Source organism: Leucoraja erinacea, chromosome 23, assembly GCF_028641065.1.
Source record: "Leucoraja erinacea ecotype New England chromosome 23, Leri_hhj_1, whole genome shotgun sequence".
Lineage (NCBI taxonomy): Eukaryota > Metazoa > Chordata > Chondrichthyes > Rajiformes > Rajidae > Leucoraja > Leucoraja erinaceus.
The window spans coordinates 18,128,864-18,143,903 of NC_073399.1; the positions used below are offsets into that span (position 1 = coordinate 18,128,864).

Consider the following 15,040-nt stretch of genomic DNA (forward strand, 5'->3'; position numbering starts at 1 on the left):
TTTGTTTAGACTTTAGAGATGCAACGCTATGTCTGAGCCCACCAGCGATCACCCCGTACACTAACACTATCCTACACACGAGGAACAATTTACAATTTTACACAAGCCAATTAACCTACAACCCTCTACGTCTTTGGAGTGTGGGAGGGAACCGGAGCAAACTCGCACGGTCATGGGGAGAACATACAAACTCTGTGCAGATAGTCCCCGAGGTCAGGATCAAATCCAGGTCTCTGTAAGGCAGCAGCACTATCGCTGCACCACTTGCTTATTGGCAAACTACAGATGCTTCTCTACGATCTAATAGCGGGCTCTGATGGACTGATGTAATTGTTCCCACTTAAAACACTTCAGAGAGTGCAGAAGGGAGTGAAAAAAGTGGCCCAACTCTAACAAGAGCAAAGTAATTCCTAATGCTGCCCTCAGTCTTTCCAGTACTTTGTGTTTTGCTCAAGGAAATTTGCCATATCTCCAATCACTCTTACCAACTTCTACAGATGCAGTGTAGAACACATACTGTCGGGATGCATCACAGCTTGGTTTGGGAACAGCTCTGCCTGAACCCTGTGAATTGTAGGCTGTTTATCCTGCAGAAGAGGGCTACTCGCTGTTTCACAGTGTGGGTTTGCTGTTTATTCAATATATACATCATTCTGAAGAGTAGCGTTTATAAATCCAGTTGGGTTGCACCCTTACCAGGCTGAGTGTACATCCAGGTCATGTAATCCTGTAGGTTGATGCTTGCAGGACCTGCTTCCTCCTCTGGGAGAGAGGAGGAATGCTGAGGGTGTGTGGAATGTGTCACTTGTGCACTGCCATCGCCAAAATCCCATCTAATTAGCGAAAAGTGTAAAATAACTGAACAGAAAACTCACGGTGACCAATGACTTCAATCTACAAATACACAACTATAACGTCATACATCTTGGTGCACACACAACAGCACATGCCTACGTACAATCTTATGTATCTCACCGGAAGGTAACGTCTGCCAAGCTGTCCGCTTTAACCATCAGAACAAAGAGTTGGGGCTGGTTAACAAGAATCACGTTGGACACGTTGATAAATTGAGGATCCATTAGAGGATGCATGGTGTCTGCTACCAGCTCAGTTGTCACACTCTGCCTGCTCACAGGGTTCACTGCAGTCAGCTGTTGAAAACATATCCAGCAAAATATTACAAGCTGGAATCTAGTTGAGGACATGAGTGGTCTGTGTACAGAACATCAAATGGCCTGATGAAATGACAAGTTACCATCTATCCAAAATATTTCATTGATTTAAATATAAAATATCAGACCCATGAGTGGAGATGAAGACTGGAATCTAATCAAGGAATTAATATATTTTTTCTATATGCAACAGATACCCAGAGGTTATAGATTGGAGTTCAGTGAAGGGCATGGATAACAGGAGTGAGTTACAGGCCGGAATCAAATTGAGAGTTAGATGGTTTATAAATTAGAATTACGGATATGTGACTGAGTTATAAGCTAGGATCTATTTAATGGAATGTGGATGTTTGTATAGGATTTGAAATTAAAGAGTTTATGCCGTAAGGGTAAAATTCCAATATCTTGGCAGCTGTGAAGAATGACTGTAGCAGACTGGTAAAGGAGCGCTATGTGAGAGCTGCTTCTTGTTTGGAATTGGATAAGTCAGGAGCAAAGGTGGAGTTATGATTGTGAAGATGGAACTGAATTCCCGAGCATCAGCGGAGCTGCTTGTTGGAAGATTGTGTGCACCAACAGTGGGAAAGGTTGAGGTCTGCCATCAACAATCCAGGAATTGGCTATATGTGGGACAAAGGAGGAAGCAACCAATCATCAGAATGTGAAAAGATCCATGGATTGCATGAAACCAATAATCAAAGATATAGGATTGAGATTTTAGACATTCCAGATAATGAAAAAGGAGGCAGAACTGACAGAGGAAGAGAGAGAAAGAGAAAATATTAAATCATCGAAGAAAGATGAAGTAGACAGAACCACCTAATTACAAATGTGCTGGATCTATCAGACTTCCACGCTCACTTACAGGGTCACAAGCAGGAAAACAAAACTTACCTTCAACCTGTAGGTGGCAGCACGTTTGAAGATCACAGTGTGGGTTTGTCCGGTGTAGGAAAATATTGCCAGGTCATCGATCACCCAGGTGTAAATAATCGAAGTGCCAAGGGTAACCTCTGCTGAAAACACCTGCAAGAATTGACTTGTTATTGAAGAGGACAACTTGCTGCGGACAGCTGGCTGTTTCCAGTTTAACTCTGTTTCACCCTTACCAGGAGTAGGGGCGGTAGGTGATTGTGGGGAAATATGGGGTTCCAGACATCAGTAGTGAGTAGGGCATCATCAGATAGAGAGTTGGTGAACATGCACTGATATTGAGGAGATGGATGAAGACAGTGGGGAAGTGGGATCTCAGTTCAGAAGATTAAGAGGAAGAATCAGTATGGAACGATTAATAAGGGGTTCCCTATCGGTCACAAACATTGGTGGTAATCAGGAAATTAGAGGTACAGGTTACAAGAATAATGCTAGAATCATTAATTAATGTAATCTACAATTGAGCAGGAGAAAACCATGTGAGATGTGACAAAGCGGCAGATGAACTCATGGAGAGTATAACACCCTAATTTAAATCAGAATGTGAAGGAAATATTGGGGAACAGTTTAAAAAAAAACATATAGTACTCTGTTAATTGATGATCTAGTCGTTAACAGGTCTTTAGACAAAGTGGACATTGAGCAGCGTTTTACATTAATCAGCATCTGCAGTTCATTTCTATTACAGAATGTGAAAACAAAGTTAATAGTGATTGTGGAGTCAAAATCTGAATATAGCAAATTGCAAAGACATCAGATTTTTTAAGGTTAGATTGTTTCTATCTAATACTTTTATCCAATTGTTTAACATTGGGCCTCTTTATTTCTATATTTCTTCTTAAAGTATCATGAAATATTTAATTCCCAGTCTTGGTAACTTCACCACTGAGATTTGGTCATGGCTATTAGATTGTGCCTATTTGTGCCATTAATTTAATATACGATAATTAATTTTCACCATTTACTTGATTCTTTGTGCCCTGTCCATTCCTGACAAACTCCTGGTGGTCACCTCATTTTCACCTCTGCAGCATCACCTTGTTGTTCCCTTTAACATTCAAAATCTCTTCTCCCCTGAACCCTTCCCCTTCCAGTATTTAGTTTAAAGCCTCGTCTACAGCCCCAGTTATTGGATTAATCTCAGCCTGGTTCCAAAGAAGCTTGTTCCAATATTTTATAACTACACCCTCTTTTCCCGCTTCAATGGCCTCCTGCATTAGAGTGTCTGAATAACCCTGATGCATCAGAAGTACACAATCTTATGGGCCTGTCCTACAGGTGATTTTTCAGGCAAGCGGAGAGAGCGCTATCTGAGTGAAATTCACACAGTGAAATGCCAATGTGATACAGACACACACCACGATGAACAAGAAGGTTGTCGCTGTAATTAAGACGGTGAAAGCACAGTGTATGGGAAGGGTCACGTAAGTCCTTTAAAAGAGGGGCGGAGAGGGGGGGGGGGGGGGGGGGGGGGGGGGGGGAGAGAAGGAGCGGAGGCAACTTTTAAGAAGCCAGAGATACACGGCTGTGAAGCTCGGCAGACATTAACATTACCGGTCGGTTATCCTTGGTTCTGAAAACTACTGTTTACGGTTTTTTTCCCCCAATGAAATTCACCGGTCAACACTGGCTACAACCTAAGAGAACCTACGACAACCTATGACCTCCTGGCGACCCACTAACACTGCACCGACGGCACGAGAATTCTCGCTACTCTCCATGGCGGCTTCATTCTGGTCGCCACTAATTTTTCAACCTGTCGAAAAATTCACGCCGACCATAATGAGGCTGCAACTAGTTCCCAGAATGCGGGAACTCCTCACGACCATGAAGGCGACTGCCCGGCAACCACCTGCGAACATGTGGCGACCATCTGACGACCACCTAATCTCCTGCAGTTGCCTAAAGAGTCGCCTAAGTGGGACAAGCCCATTACTCTCCAGCTCATCAATGAGCAGAAGTTCTTTGAGCTTCGGCGACTAAACGCAGATATGGTTGCCATGGATCCCACTGATTTCCAATGAGCCTCCACACACTGCAGCCACAACACATCACCTGCTCTACCACACATCCCTTATCTATACTTTTTTTTAATCAATAATGTTTAATCAATAATGTTTTATTATTAATGTTTATTGTTTTATGTGTCATTCCTAACTGCCACTGTATGTCATGTTGTCACTTGCGGGCGGAGCACCAAGGCAAATTCCTTGTGTGAATACTTGGCCAATAAACTTATTCGTTATCATTATTATTATCATTATAACATGAAGATGTTGCCCTTGCCTTAATGAAATCCCACACTCACTGAAGATTGCAGTCAGTGGAGCTAAAAGCTACTGTGTGCTGTACTTAAAAACACTCTGCCTTTGGTGCTTAGGGCCTAACCTCTGGAATTCACTTATTCATCGCTCCCTCTCACTCCTATAAGCTCCAACACAAAACATACCTCCTCAGTCAACATTTTTGATCTTCATCCCATTATCCTACGTTCCACTGTGCTTATGTAGCTGAGATGCCCCTCTAGGACGTTGTACTGTTAAAGACTCAATGTGCTTGTGTGCAGCCCTGTGTAAAACCAAACTCTCCACTTGTGCTGGGAGGACAGTACCTGAGCAGCATCCACCAGTAGGCGCGTGGGGTTGGGCACGATTCGCAGGCCCTGGATCGTGTCGTGGGCCTGGATCACCACGGACAGGTTCTGGGAGCTGACCTCATTGTTCACACTGATGTTCAGGACTTCGCTTCCCGGGTGACTGACAGCAAAGCGGACTTGCGCGAACCAGGTATCGCCTGTCTCTCGGCGGCAGGCGGGTAGGAACTGAGGCATGCCCAAAGGGCAGTGGGCCTCGAAGGGGACAACCGGCCGGCTTACTGGCGGACCCCACCGTGAAATAGCACGGCCCCCAGAACGGATCTTCACCACGATGGCCGTCTCGGCGTGCGTCGGTACCGTGATCGTCTCGCCTATGGGCTGTGGGAAAATGATCCGTAGCCCGGCAATCTTTGTTTGAGCATTGAGCGGACAGCAATCAGTCACTGTTGGGGTATTCTGGTTACCCAGGGATACTGGGTGTGGGTCAAGGGATGGGGTGAAAGCAACAGCCAGTAGTTGGTCTGTGTACAGGACACGCACGTCGCAGACAACGCTGTCCACCCAGGTGGGACTGGGCCGCGCAGGCTGGAAACCTTCCAGTGAATTCTCTGCCCAGCCCTGGCGCACTAACCCCATGTAGCTTTGTCGCCATGGTGACGCGGAGCTGGGCAAGCAATGCAGGAGGGCTCCCGGGCCAGCATCGTGCTGAAGGCCGACGACATCGTCTGGAAATACGTGGATGTCCTCATCGCCCAGCACCACCTGAAACACACAGCACCAGCCAGAGAGGGTCACTAGATAAACCACAGTGGCGCAGCGGTAGAGTTGCTGCCTTACAGTGTCAGAGACCCGCTGTTAGATTGGAGAGAAGCATCAATATACTGATGCTAAACAAGTGGCGCAGCTGCCACACACAGACCCGGGTTTGATCCTGACTATGGGTGCTGTCTGTACCTTCTCCCTGTGACCGCGTGGGATTTCTCTGGGTGCTCTGGTTTCCTGCCACACTCCAAAGTACAGGTATGTAGGTTAATTGACAGGTAAAATAGTAAACTGTCCCTGGTGTGTAGGATGATGCTAGTGGATGGGGAGGATTCGATGGGCTGAAGGGCCTGTTTCCATGCGGTATCTCTAAACTTTAAAAAGGATTAATGTTTCAGGTCAGTGACTCTTCATGAGAACTAGGCAGTGTTTTGTGAGGTCTCCAGCATTTGTAGTTTTCTTGGTTTTCAGTCATGAACAAAATATTGGTCGGTGACATTGCAGGATAAACCAGCTGGGATACAGGTCTGCCACTGTATTACACTGGGATACAGGAGCAGAGGATGCCGGTCCATCAACCTGCACAGGTCTGCTTCAATACTACACTAGGGTACAGGTCTACCATTGTGTCACACTGGGACAAGGGTCTGCCATTGTATGGCACTAGAATTCAGGTCTGCAACTTAATGTTACTGGGATACATGTCTGCCACTGTATTACACTGGGATACAGGAGCAGAGGATGCCGGTCCATCAACCCGCACAGGGCTACAGACATTAGGACTATTGTTGATTTCTCTCCATGATGAAATATCCCACCAACATAATATTTTTCAGTGTAAGTAGTAGTGGTCGTGGCGAGGTGGACAGAGAAGGAAAACAGGAAACCACCCAACGATCTAGTTAGGCCGTGCGCCTGTGTCCATGCTCTACAATTCAATGGTTCGATAGTAAGCAAAATGGAAGACGCCACATTCAGAGCAATAAAAGAAAGAAAAACCGGAATCTGGCCCATTCAGGACCCCATGCAAATAGCTTGATATTCTTACTGACAAATTCTTTAATCATTATGCGAAACAAGGGGAGGTTATGAAAAATCCTAGACTTGATAACTCACGTTTATCTGCATGGTGCTGACGTCGGAGGTGATTGTCATGGGTATGTCTGCGACCCGTGAGTAGAACGGTTGTGTTCCCCTGTACCTGGGGGGGCTGGCAATAGGCAGGATGTTGGTGCTGATGTTCTCAAATGCATAGGAGCTGCAGGGGCTGGTGATGGGCAGACATTGCTCCCTCAGGTGGCACCACTGCTGCCCACTCATGCATCCCCCAGTGGTGTTACACAGTGGCCGTGTGTGGCAGCTGGCGAAGGGCGTCCGGAGTGACTCGCAGCCTGGATAACCAGAGAAGCAAGTTACAACTGACCGCAGCCAACACCAAGGAGATAGATGCAGGTCCACCACTAATTTTCCAGCACCTTTGGATCCAGAGCTTTTCCTGATTTTGGTGATCCAAAAGAGGTCACAGCCTTTGGGGTCTGAGATAACAGCTCCAGGCCGGAGTTCCAGATCCCTGGCCGCAGGGGGGCAAGTTCAACTCACCAACCACCGGCTGAAATCAGCGATGCCGTCTCTGGATGGGCCGGAGTTCCAGACCCAGGGACGCAGGAGGCAAATTCGAGCCAACCATCGGTGTGGAAGTCCCAATGAGATAGAGATCGACTGTCTCACCCAGCCTAGCTGCCACATTTTCGGGGGGACTTCAGAGAGGGAGGGGTGTCTGGATTAAAGGGGGAGCCGGACCACCAGTTGCCGCAAAATCAATGGTGGACCTGTACGGAAAATACCGGATCAACATCTCTGAAAAGGACATTGGGACTGTGGTCATGTTTCAAGCCGAAGACCGACAGTTGGCTGAGTCATAGTCATGGAGCATGGGCACAGGCTGTTTGGCCCAACTCATCCAGGCCGACCGAGGTGCCCCATCTAAGCAAGTACCATTTGCCCCCGTTTGGCCCATATGTCTTTAAACTTTTCCGATGGATGTACCTGTTCCACGTGTCGACAGTTTCCCAAACTAGGTGGATGGATTTAAGAAGTTTTTTTGATGGTCTGTGGTGTCTGAAGGATTTGGGGAAATCTATTGCATTAAGCTTCAGGTTAAGATTTTGGATTTGTTAATGTTACCTTTTGGGCAACACGACTGCTATCTGTGACACCAGCAGAGTTTTCTGGCTCCACAAGCAAGGGCTTAAGGGCCTATCCCACTTGGGCGTTATTTGCACATCACGCAGGTGGCGTGCAAAGATTTTGTGAATCCCAAAATCCTGGGGTACCGCACCTCACTACGCACCATGTGCGCGTAATGCACGCCATGCGCACGTTGTGCGTCGCGATCCGTAAATAATGTCACGTAAACGACGCGTGATGACACCCAAGTGGGACAGGCCCTTAAGGTTCATTAACCTCCACTTCCTCAGTCCATGCTGTCTATACCTCAGGCAATTCCCACAGGGAACCAGAACAGGTTTCAGTAGGTGCTAAACCTGTTCACATACTCATCTCCAGCTGATGTCATCTGGCCTGTAGTTACTTCAGCAACTATCATCAACTAGAGAGCGGTCCTGAACTACTATCTATCTCATTGAAGACCCTCGAACTATCTTTAATCAGACTTTACTGAACTTTATCTTGCATTTAACGTTATTCCATTCATCATGTATCGGTGCTCTGTTGAAGGCTCGATTGTAATCATGTATTGTTTTTCTGCTGACTGCAACAAAAGCTTTTGGTAGACGTGACAATAAACTATGCGGAACTAAAACTACCAGTCACAGCTATTCAGTGCTACATTATCATCAGCTCATCGCCGCCACTGCTACGTTCAAACACATATAAAATCCATTTCAGCCAACATCCAGAGGGAGGGTTAGTGGGCAGATGAAACGGGGCTTGGGTGGGGACAGTGGGAGAAATAGGGGACTCGGAGGGATAGGGTTGGTTGTTGAACAGAAGGGGGAGGCAGCAGAAGGAAAAGGAACTGGATACCTCCAGTAGTTTGCTTTTTGCTCAAGATTCCAGCAAATGCAGTCTCATGTGTCAACACATATGTACAAGGCCATCAGGGCGAGTTTAGTTTATTGTCATGTGTACTGAGGTACAGAGAAAAGCTTTTGTTGCGTGCTAACCAGTCAGTGGAAAGACCATACATGATTGCAATGGAGCCATCCGCAGTGTACAGAAAAGAGTGGAGCAATTGTAATGCGTGATTGCAGATCCACTCGTGTGACCAGCACACAAACAGTCGCATGGCTTGGGCACCATCTTGGAATGGTTAAAAGCTAATACCTTCCAAGTTTAATTCCAGATTGTGTGCTGATATCGAATTGTACCTTCTCAGAGTTTGCGCTTCTTACCTGGAGGGATGAGAAATGAGCTTGGGGCGCAGTATGGCCTGAATATCTTGAAATGTACCCGCGTGGCTTTTTTCAAAGGTTCCACCACAAACTCAATGGAGCTCACCAAGCCTGAGTGACTGAACCACAGGCCGGGAAACAGCATGATCTGAGAAACCAAATGGGAAAGTGACTGCAGCAATCCACATTCATCAGCACAAAATAGCCCAGCAGCTCCATGTCAGTGTTGCCAAAGGGTTTAGCAGGATACAGATCTGTTGGAAATTTAACCTTAAAAAACAATGAAGGTAGATAAAAATGCTGGAGAAACTCAGCGGATGAGGCAGCATCTATGGAGCGAAGGAATAGGTGATGTTTCGGGTTGAGACCCTTCTTCAGACAAGTGAAAACAATGATGTCTGATTTCTGTGGGGAAGTTACATGCAAACATTTTTTTTCTGTAGACTGTTTATTTTCCCAAGTCAGCTTTTCTTCCTGCTTGTCTATTTCCAAAATGTCATTTAAGTGTTTCTCTATTTCCTGTTGAAATCACGTTATAATCAGAACAATCTCTGCTATGGATAGCATTTCAGCTATAATGCACGTTCCACAATACTAATTGGATATTGCATGACTGATGAATAATGGAACATTGTTTATGTTATGCTGGGCCTGCAACCTCTCACAGTGTGACCGATTCTCCACCTGCCCTGAGGGCCTTTGAATGGGCAGTGCTTAATTCCATAGTTATCACAAAGTCAGGGCAGAAGATGGATGTGCAATCATGCAGCAGGAACAGGGAACAAGGTTACCCAATGGTCTCTCCTTTGAATTTAGGTCAAGACTTTGGGCACATTGCACTTGTCATTTGTGGCTGCTACCACAGAGTACAGGAACCCACTCCCCCACTGTAGATACTGCCTGTTGTTTTACCTCTACCATCGATGTTCCACGCAGTGTGGGGGCTGTCAGTACCGTGGCATTCTTCACACTGTAGGTTCCACTAAAGGTCGGTACTCCCGTGAGAAAGTAATTGACATTCTGCTGAGAGACTGCATTTAAAGAAGAGAGAATTAAAGTCAATAGCCGACGGGCAATTACATAGCAACAACATGGATTTGTATATCGCCCTTTAGCAGGTGGTATTCCCGATGAGGTCGAGATCGATTGCCTCGCCCAGCCTAGATGCCATATTCTCGGGGGGACTTCCAGGGGGAATTTCAAGTGCGCTCTCTAAATTTGGTCCGGACTAAAGGTGGTGCTAAACCACCAGTGCCTGGAAATTCAGTGGTGGACCTGTACTCATATGAGGAGGCACTTCAGGGAAGGTTCACTTGGTTGATTCTAGGGATGAAAGGGCTGGAGTTTAAAATATTGAGAATGAAAGTTAGTGAAACGACTATGATTCTGTGAGAGATTCACAAAGTAGACGCTGAAGGGATGATTTGCCCCATGGGGGAATCTAGGGCTCGGGGCAATTGTCAGCTAAATCATTAATGTGGTTAAGCAACAGTGGACCCAACACTGACCCCTGCAACACACCTCCAGTGTGTTCCACAACACACCTCCAGTGCTTCTACTCAGCGACTGTGGAAAGTATCTTGTCCGGAAATATCACAATTTGATTTGGGAACTGCTCTGCCCAGGACACGAAGGCTCTGCAGAGAGTAGTGTGTTCGGCCGAACGCACTATGGGAACTACACTCGCCCCCCTGCAGGAACTATACATCAGAAGGTGTAACTCCAGAGCCAACAAGATCATGGGAGACCCCTTCCACCCCAGCAACAGACTGTTCCAGCTGCTACGGCACGCAAACGCCTCAGTTGCCATGCTGTGAGAATGGAGAGGATGAGAAGGAGTTTCTTCCCAGAGGCCATTAGGACTGTAAACTCCTATCTCTCCAGGGACTAACTTTACCGTACCATTCTACTGTTGTGTGATGTATTTTTAAAATTGCTGTTTTTTTCCTTTTTCTTCCCTCCCACAAATATGTGAATATGTGATTTTACTTCGGAGTCACGTGAGTGATTACGTGAAGAACCCCGCCAGGACGCATGCGTGTCATATCGCTACACGCATTGCGAAACAGTCAGGCGGGGTGGAACGACGTTCCCCCGCAGCAGCAAGTTTAAAAGCCGGAACCTGCAGGTAAGAGATACTCTGCTGTCTTTTTTGTTGTTCCCATACTGATTTACAGGTGGGGAGTCAATGGACAAGTCCAATAAAACAACGAGGGCTGCGACAAAGCTGGCGGGGGAGGACCGCGGAGTTGCGGGCAGCCAGCAGCGGCCAGCGGCACATGAATCACCCGTAATGGGAACAGCTGTGCCCGACTTCGCCCCCGCACCGGCCAGATCTACACCGTGGCCGGGCGGTAAGGCAAAACAAAAAACCAACAAAGTCGTTGACTCAGATGAGTCCGACTTCGAGCAGCCGCGAGCGGCCAGCGACCATGAGCGCTGGAGCGGATGGAGCGGCTTGTGGAGCAGATGCTCCAACGTGACAGGCTCTGGGAGATGGAGTCCAGTCACTGTGTGCAATATGTTACACCCACAGCAGCACCTCTTGTAGGGTTGCACGGTGCATCTCCCTCGTCAAAGGGGAGTACTGGGGGTCAGTTCTGGGCTGATCCTGAAGAGGGGTTTGCAGAACAGAAATCAAGTGTGCAAGGGGTGCAGGAACATGAAAATCTACTGGACATGGTGTCCAACTTCATACAGCCAGACCAGACTGGCCAAAACCTGGAACAAAAACTAGCTGCCAGTATAGATTATATGTCCTTTAAGCAGCTACAGGCACAGGCTGTGATGGACACCACGGCAAGACACTTGGCACCGGGAAACTGTATATCCCTGAATGTTCCCATTGTAAATAATTGCATATGGAAACATGTTGGAGCAGGAGTTAGAGGCATGGATGTCAAACTCCAAAAAGTACTAAAGCTCCTAACAGCGGGAATAACAGCTTTCGCCCGCACAGTAGATGAAAAGGACATGTCGCAGGACCAACAGGATGCACTGGCACTGCTTTGCAACACACAATATGAAATAAACAGCATCAGGAAGAGTGCCATCCGACCTGCTCTAAACCCGAAATTCGCAGGTCTGTGCAAACCTGGAAACACAAAACCACCAATTTTACTATTTGGAGGTAACCTATCCAAGCAAGTCAAGGAGCTCGATGAGGAGGCAAAAACCCTGGGGCTCATAAAAGCGACATCATCAAGAACCTATTACGGCCATAAACAGCACCCTTATGCACCCACCAGTAGAACAAGACAAACTGGTGAAAGCTCGAAGGCCCAGTACACCGAACATCGGTCTTTTTTAGGCCATGGCCCAGACCGGCCTTTTTGGAAGATACGCAAACCTCCAACACCAACCCAACCACAAACCCAGACACCGGCGCCTCAACCTCCACGAAGGATTTACAAAAAGAAGTAAACCTGCCACTGGTAACCATGGAGGTAGGTGGGTCTGGTTCCTTACAAATTGCAGGGAGTATGGAGGTTGGGGGGAGATTACACTTCTTTCTGGATGCATGGAGTATGTTAACTACCAACACTTATATTTTAAGCAGTATCCAGGGATATACCATATAATTTATACACAAATATAGCCCTCCAGTTCAGCATGTACCGAATCGAATGTTCGTACTTTCAGGTAAAGAAAAATCAGAAGCACATGCTGAACTGGAGCATCTTTACGCAAAAGGGGTAATTGAAAAATCCCAACACGAATCCCTGGAATTTGTGTCCAATATCTTTACCAAAAACAAAAAAGATGGTGGTTGTCGCATCATCATAGATTTGACCAATTTGAATACATTTGTACAATATATTCATTTCAAAATGGAAATCTTTGTTACTGCAAAACAATTGATTTCCAAAGGTTACTTCATGGCTAGCATCGATTTAAAATATGCTTACTATTCAGTGCCTATACGAGGTGACCACAGATGTTACTTAAAATTCAACTGGATGGGACAGCATTGGCAGTATAGAGCGCTGCCAAATGACATCAGTAAACCGTCCATCAGATTGGTAGCAAAAGTAATTGGCAAAATGGTGGCTGCTTTTCCAGCCACACAATTCGGACCTTTACATTACCAAAATTTACAGAGGGCAAAAATACGAGCACTCAAAATTAATGCTGGTCATTTTGACAGACCAATGAAGCTACCAATCGAAGCTATAATGAAACTCAAATGGTGGAAAGATAACATTTGGCTTTGTTCCAATCCAATCATTATCAGCAACCCTTCTATGGTGCTACAAACTGATGCCAGTGCACTTGGTTGGGGTGCTACCAATTCCATCTCCAGCTGTGGAGGTAGATGGAATGCACAGGAGGCATCATTATTACAAACACTGGGCATAAACTACCTGGAAATGTTGGGTGCATTCCATGGCCTAAAGTCATATTGTTCTGGGTTATATCACCAGCATGTTAGACTACAGATTGACAATACCACCATGGTAGCATATATCAACCACATGGGTGGAAACAAATCGACATCATGTGACAATCTGGCTAATACAATTTGGCAATGGTGTATCCAGAGAAATATTTGGATATCAGCTACTTATCTACCAGGTAAACTAAATTTAGTGGCAGACACCAGGTCACGCAAATTTAATGAAAACACCGAATGGATGTTGAATAAAAAAGTATTTGCTGATATTAAAGCACGGTGGAACACCAGATATCGATCTATTCGCATCCAGACTTAATCACCAGTTATCAAACTATGTTTCGTGGGAACCAGACCCTGGGGCAGCGGCGACAGATGCATTTTCACTGCATTGGGGGAAATTGTTTATTTATGCATTCCCTCCTTTCTGCCTCATCAGTCAGGTATTAAGGAAAATACAGCAAGACTCTGCGTCTGGTATTTTGGTAGTACCCGATAGGCCTACTCAACCATGGTACCCTGTGATACTCGACATGGTATTAGAACCATGTATCACCATCCCGAATAGACCAGATTTATTGGTTCATCCCGTAACAAGGGATAGCCACCCATGTCATAACTATATGAATTTATTAATTTGTAGAGTCTAAAAATACCTCTACCACAGCTGCGACTGACGGACCGAACAGTGAACATTATTTTGGCGGCCCACAGACAGTCCACCAAAAAACAGTATCTGGTATACATCAGGAAATGGGAGATGTATTGTCACAGAAACAGCATCACCTACAGATCAATTAATTCCTGGCAGGCCTCCATTATGATGAGGGGCTCAGTTATAGTGCCATCAACTGCGCCAGAAGTGCCCTGTCAACATATCTATGGCAAGGAACAGAGCGTCATTCTGTTGGGACTCACCCCCTGGTAACAAAACTTATGAGGGGAATTTTTAATATCAATCCCCCAAGAACCAGGTACTCTCAAATATGGGATGTGAGTATTGTCCTGACTATGCTAAGGAATTGGTCTCCAGCAACAGCTCTGTCCCTACAAAGACTGACACTGAAAACAGTCATGCTAATGGCTTTGGTCACGGCACAAAGGGTACAGTCGTTACATAAATTAAGACTGGACAACATGACTTCTTCATCTGGAAATATAACGTTTCATATTTATGAATTAGTCAAGCAGAACAGACAGGGATCAGCAGGCCTCAATATAGAATTTAGGTCTTACCCGACAGATGATCGTCTCTGTATAGTAAGACATTTGTTGTTATATATGGAGAACACGAAAATCATCAGAGGCAATGAGAAGGCACTTTTAATCAGCCACAAGCAACCACACAAAAAAGTGACGGTCCAGACCATCTCAAGATGGCTGAAACAGGCTGGGGTGGATACTAATATTTTTAAATCTCATTCCAGGGCTGCAGCTACATCGGCAGCTATGCAGTTGGATGTACCAATGGACCAAATCCTCAAGACAGCAGGATGGTCAAGGGAAAAAACATTCCAACTATTTTATCATAAACCAGTAATTAAACCTGGAATGTTTGCAGAAACAATTTTAAGTTCTGTAATATAATTTTACCCCATAAATAGGGGCTATAATTTGGTGTTAATAAATTTATCATGGATTTCAATGTCGGATTCATGTCTAAATTATGTTGACACTATTCCTCCCACAGTCATTAAGGCAGATGTGATGCATGAACTTGTTTCCACGGCATTAAATCACAGAGCTTTGAAATCTTCACGTAGTCACTCAC

The 15,040-nt window shown here is 45.8% G+C and overlaps 1 protein-coding gene across 1 annotated transcript in view; it reads right to left on the minus strand.

Moving 5' to 3' along the window:
* Positions 1–15,040, minus strand: part of pkd1b (polycystic kidney disease 1b) — an 84,517-nt gene that overhangs the window by 61,094 nt on the left and 8,383 nt on the right. The window contains exons 4-10 of the mRNA XM_055653989.1: positions 9,789–9,907; positions 8,877–9,024; positions 6,580–6,854; positions 4,717–5,463; positions 2,067–2,198; positions 976–1,151; positions 697–833 (exon numbers count right to left, since the gene is read on the minus strand). Of these exons, the coding sequence (XP_055509964.1) occupies positions 697–833; positions 976–1,151; positions 2,067–2,198; positions 4,717–5,463; positions 6,580–6,854; positions 8,877–9,024; positions 9,789–9,907 (1,734 nt within the window). The remainder of the gene's footprint in view (positions 1–696; positions 834–975; positions 1,152–2,066; positions 2,199–4,716; positions 5,464–6,579; positions 6,855–8,876; positions 9,025–9,788; positions 9,908–15,040) is intronic.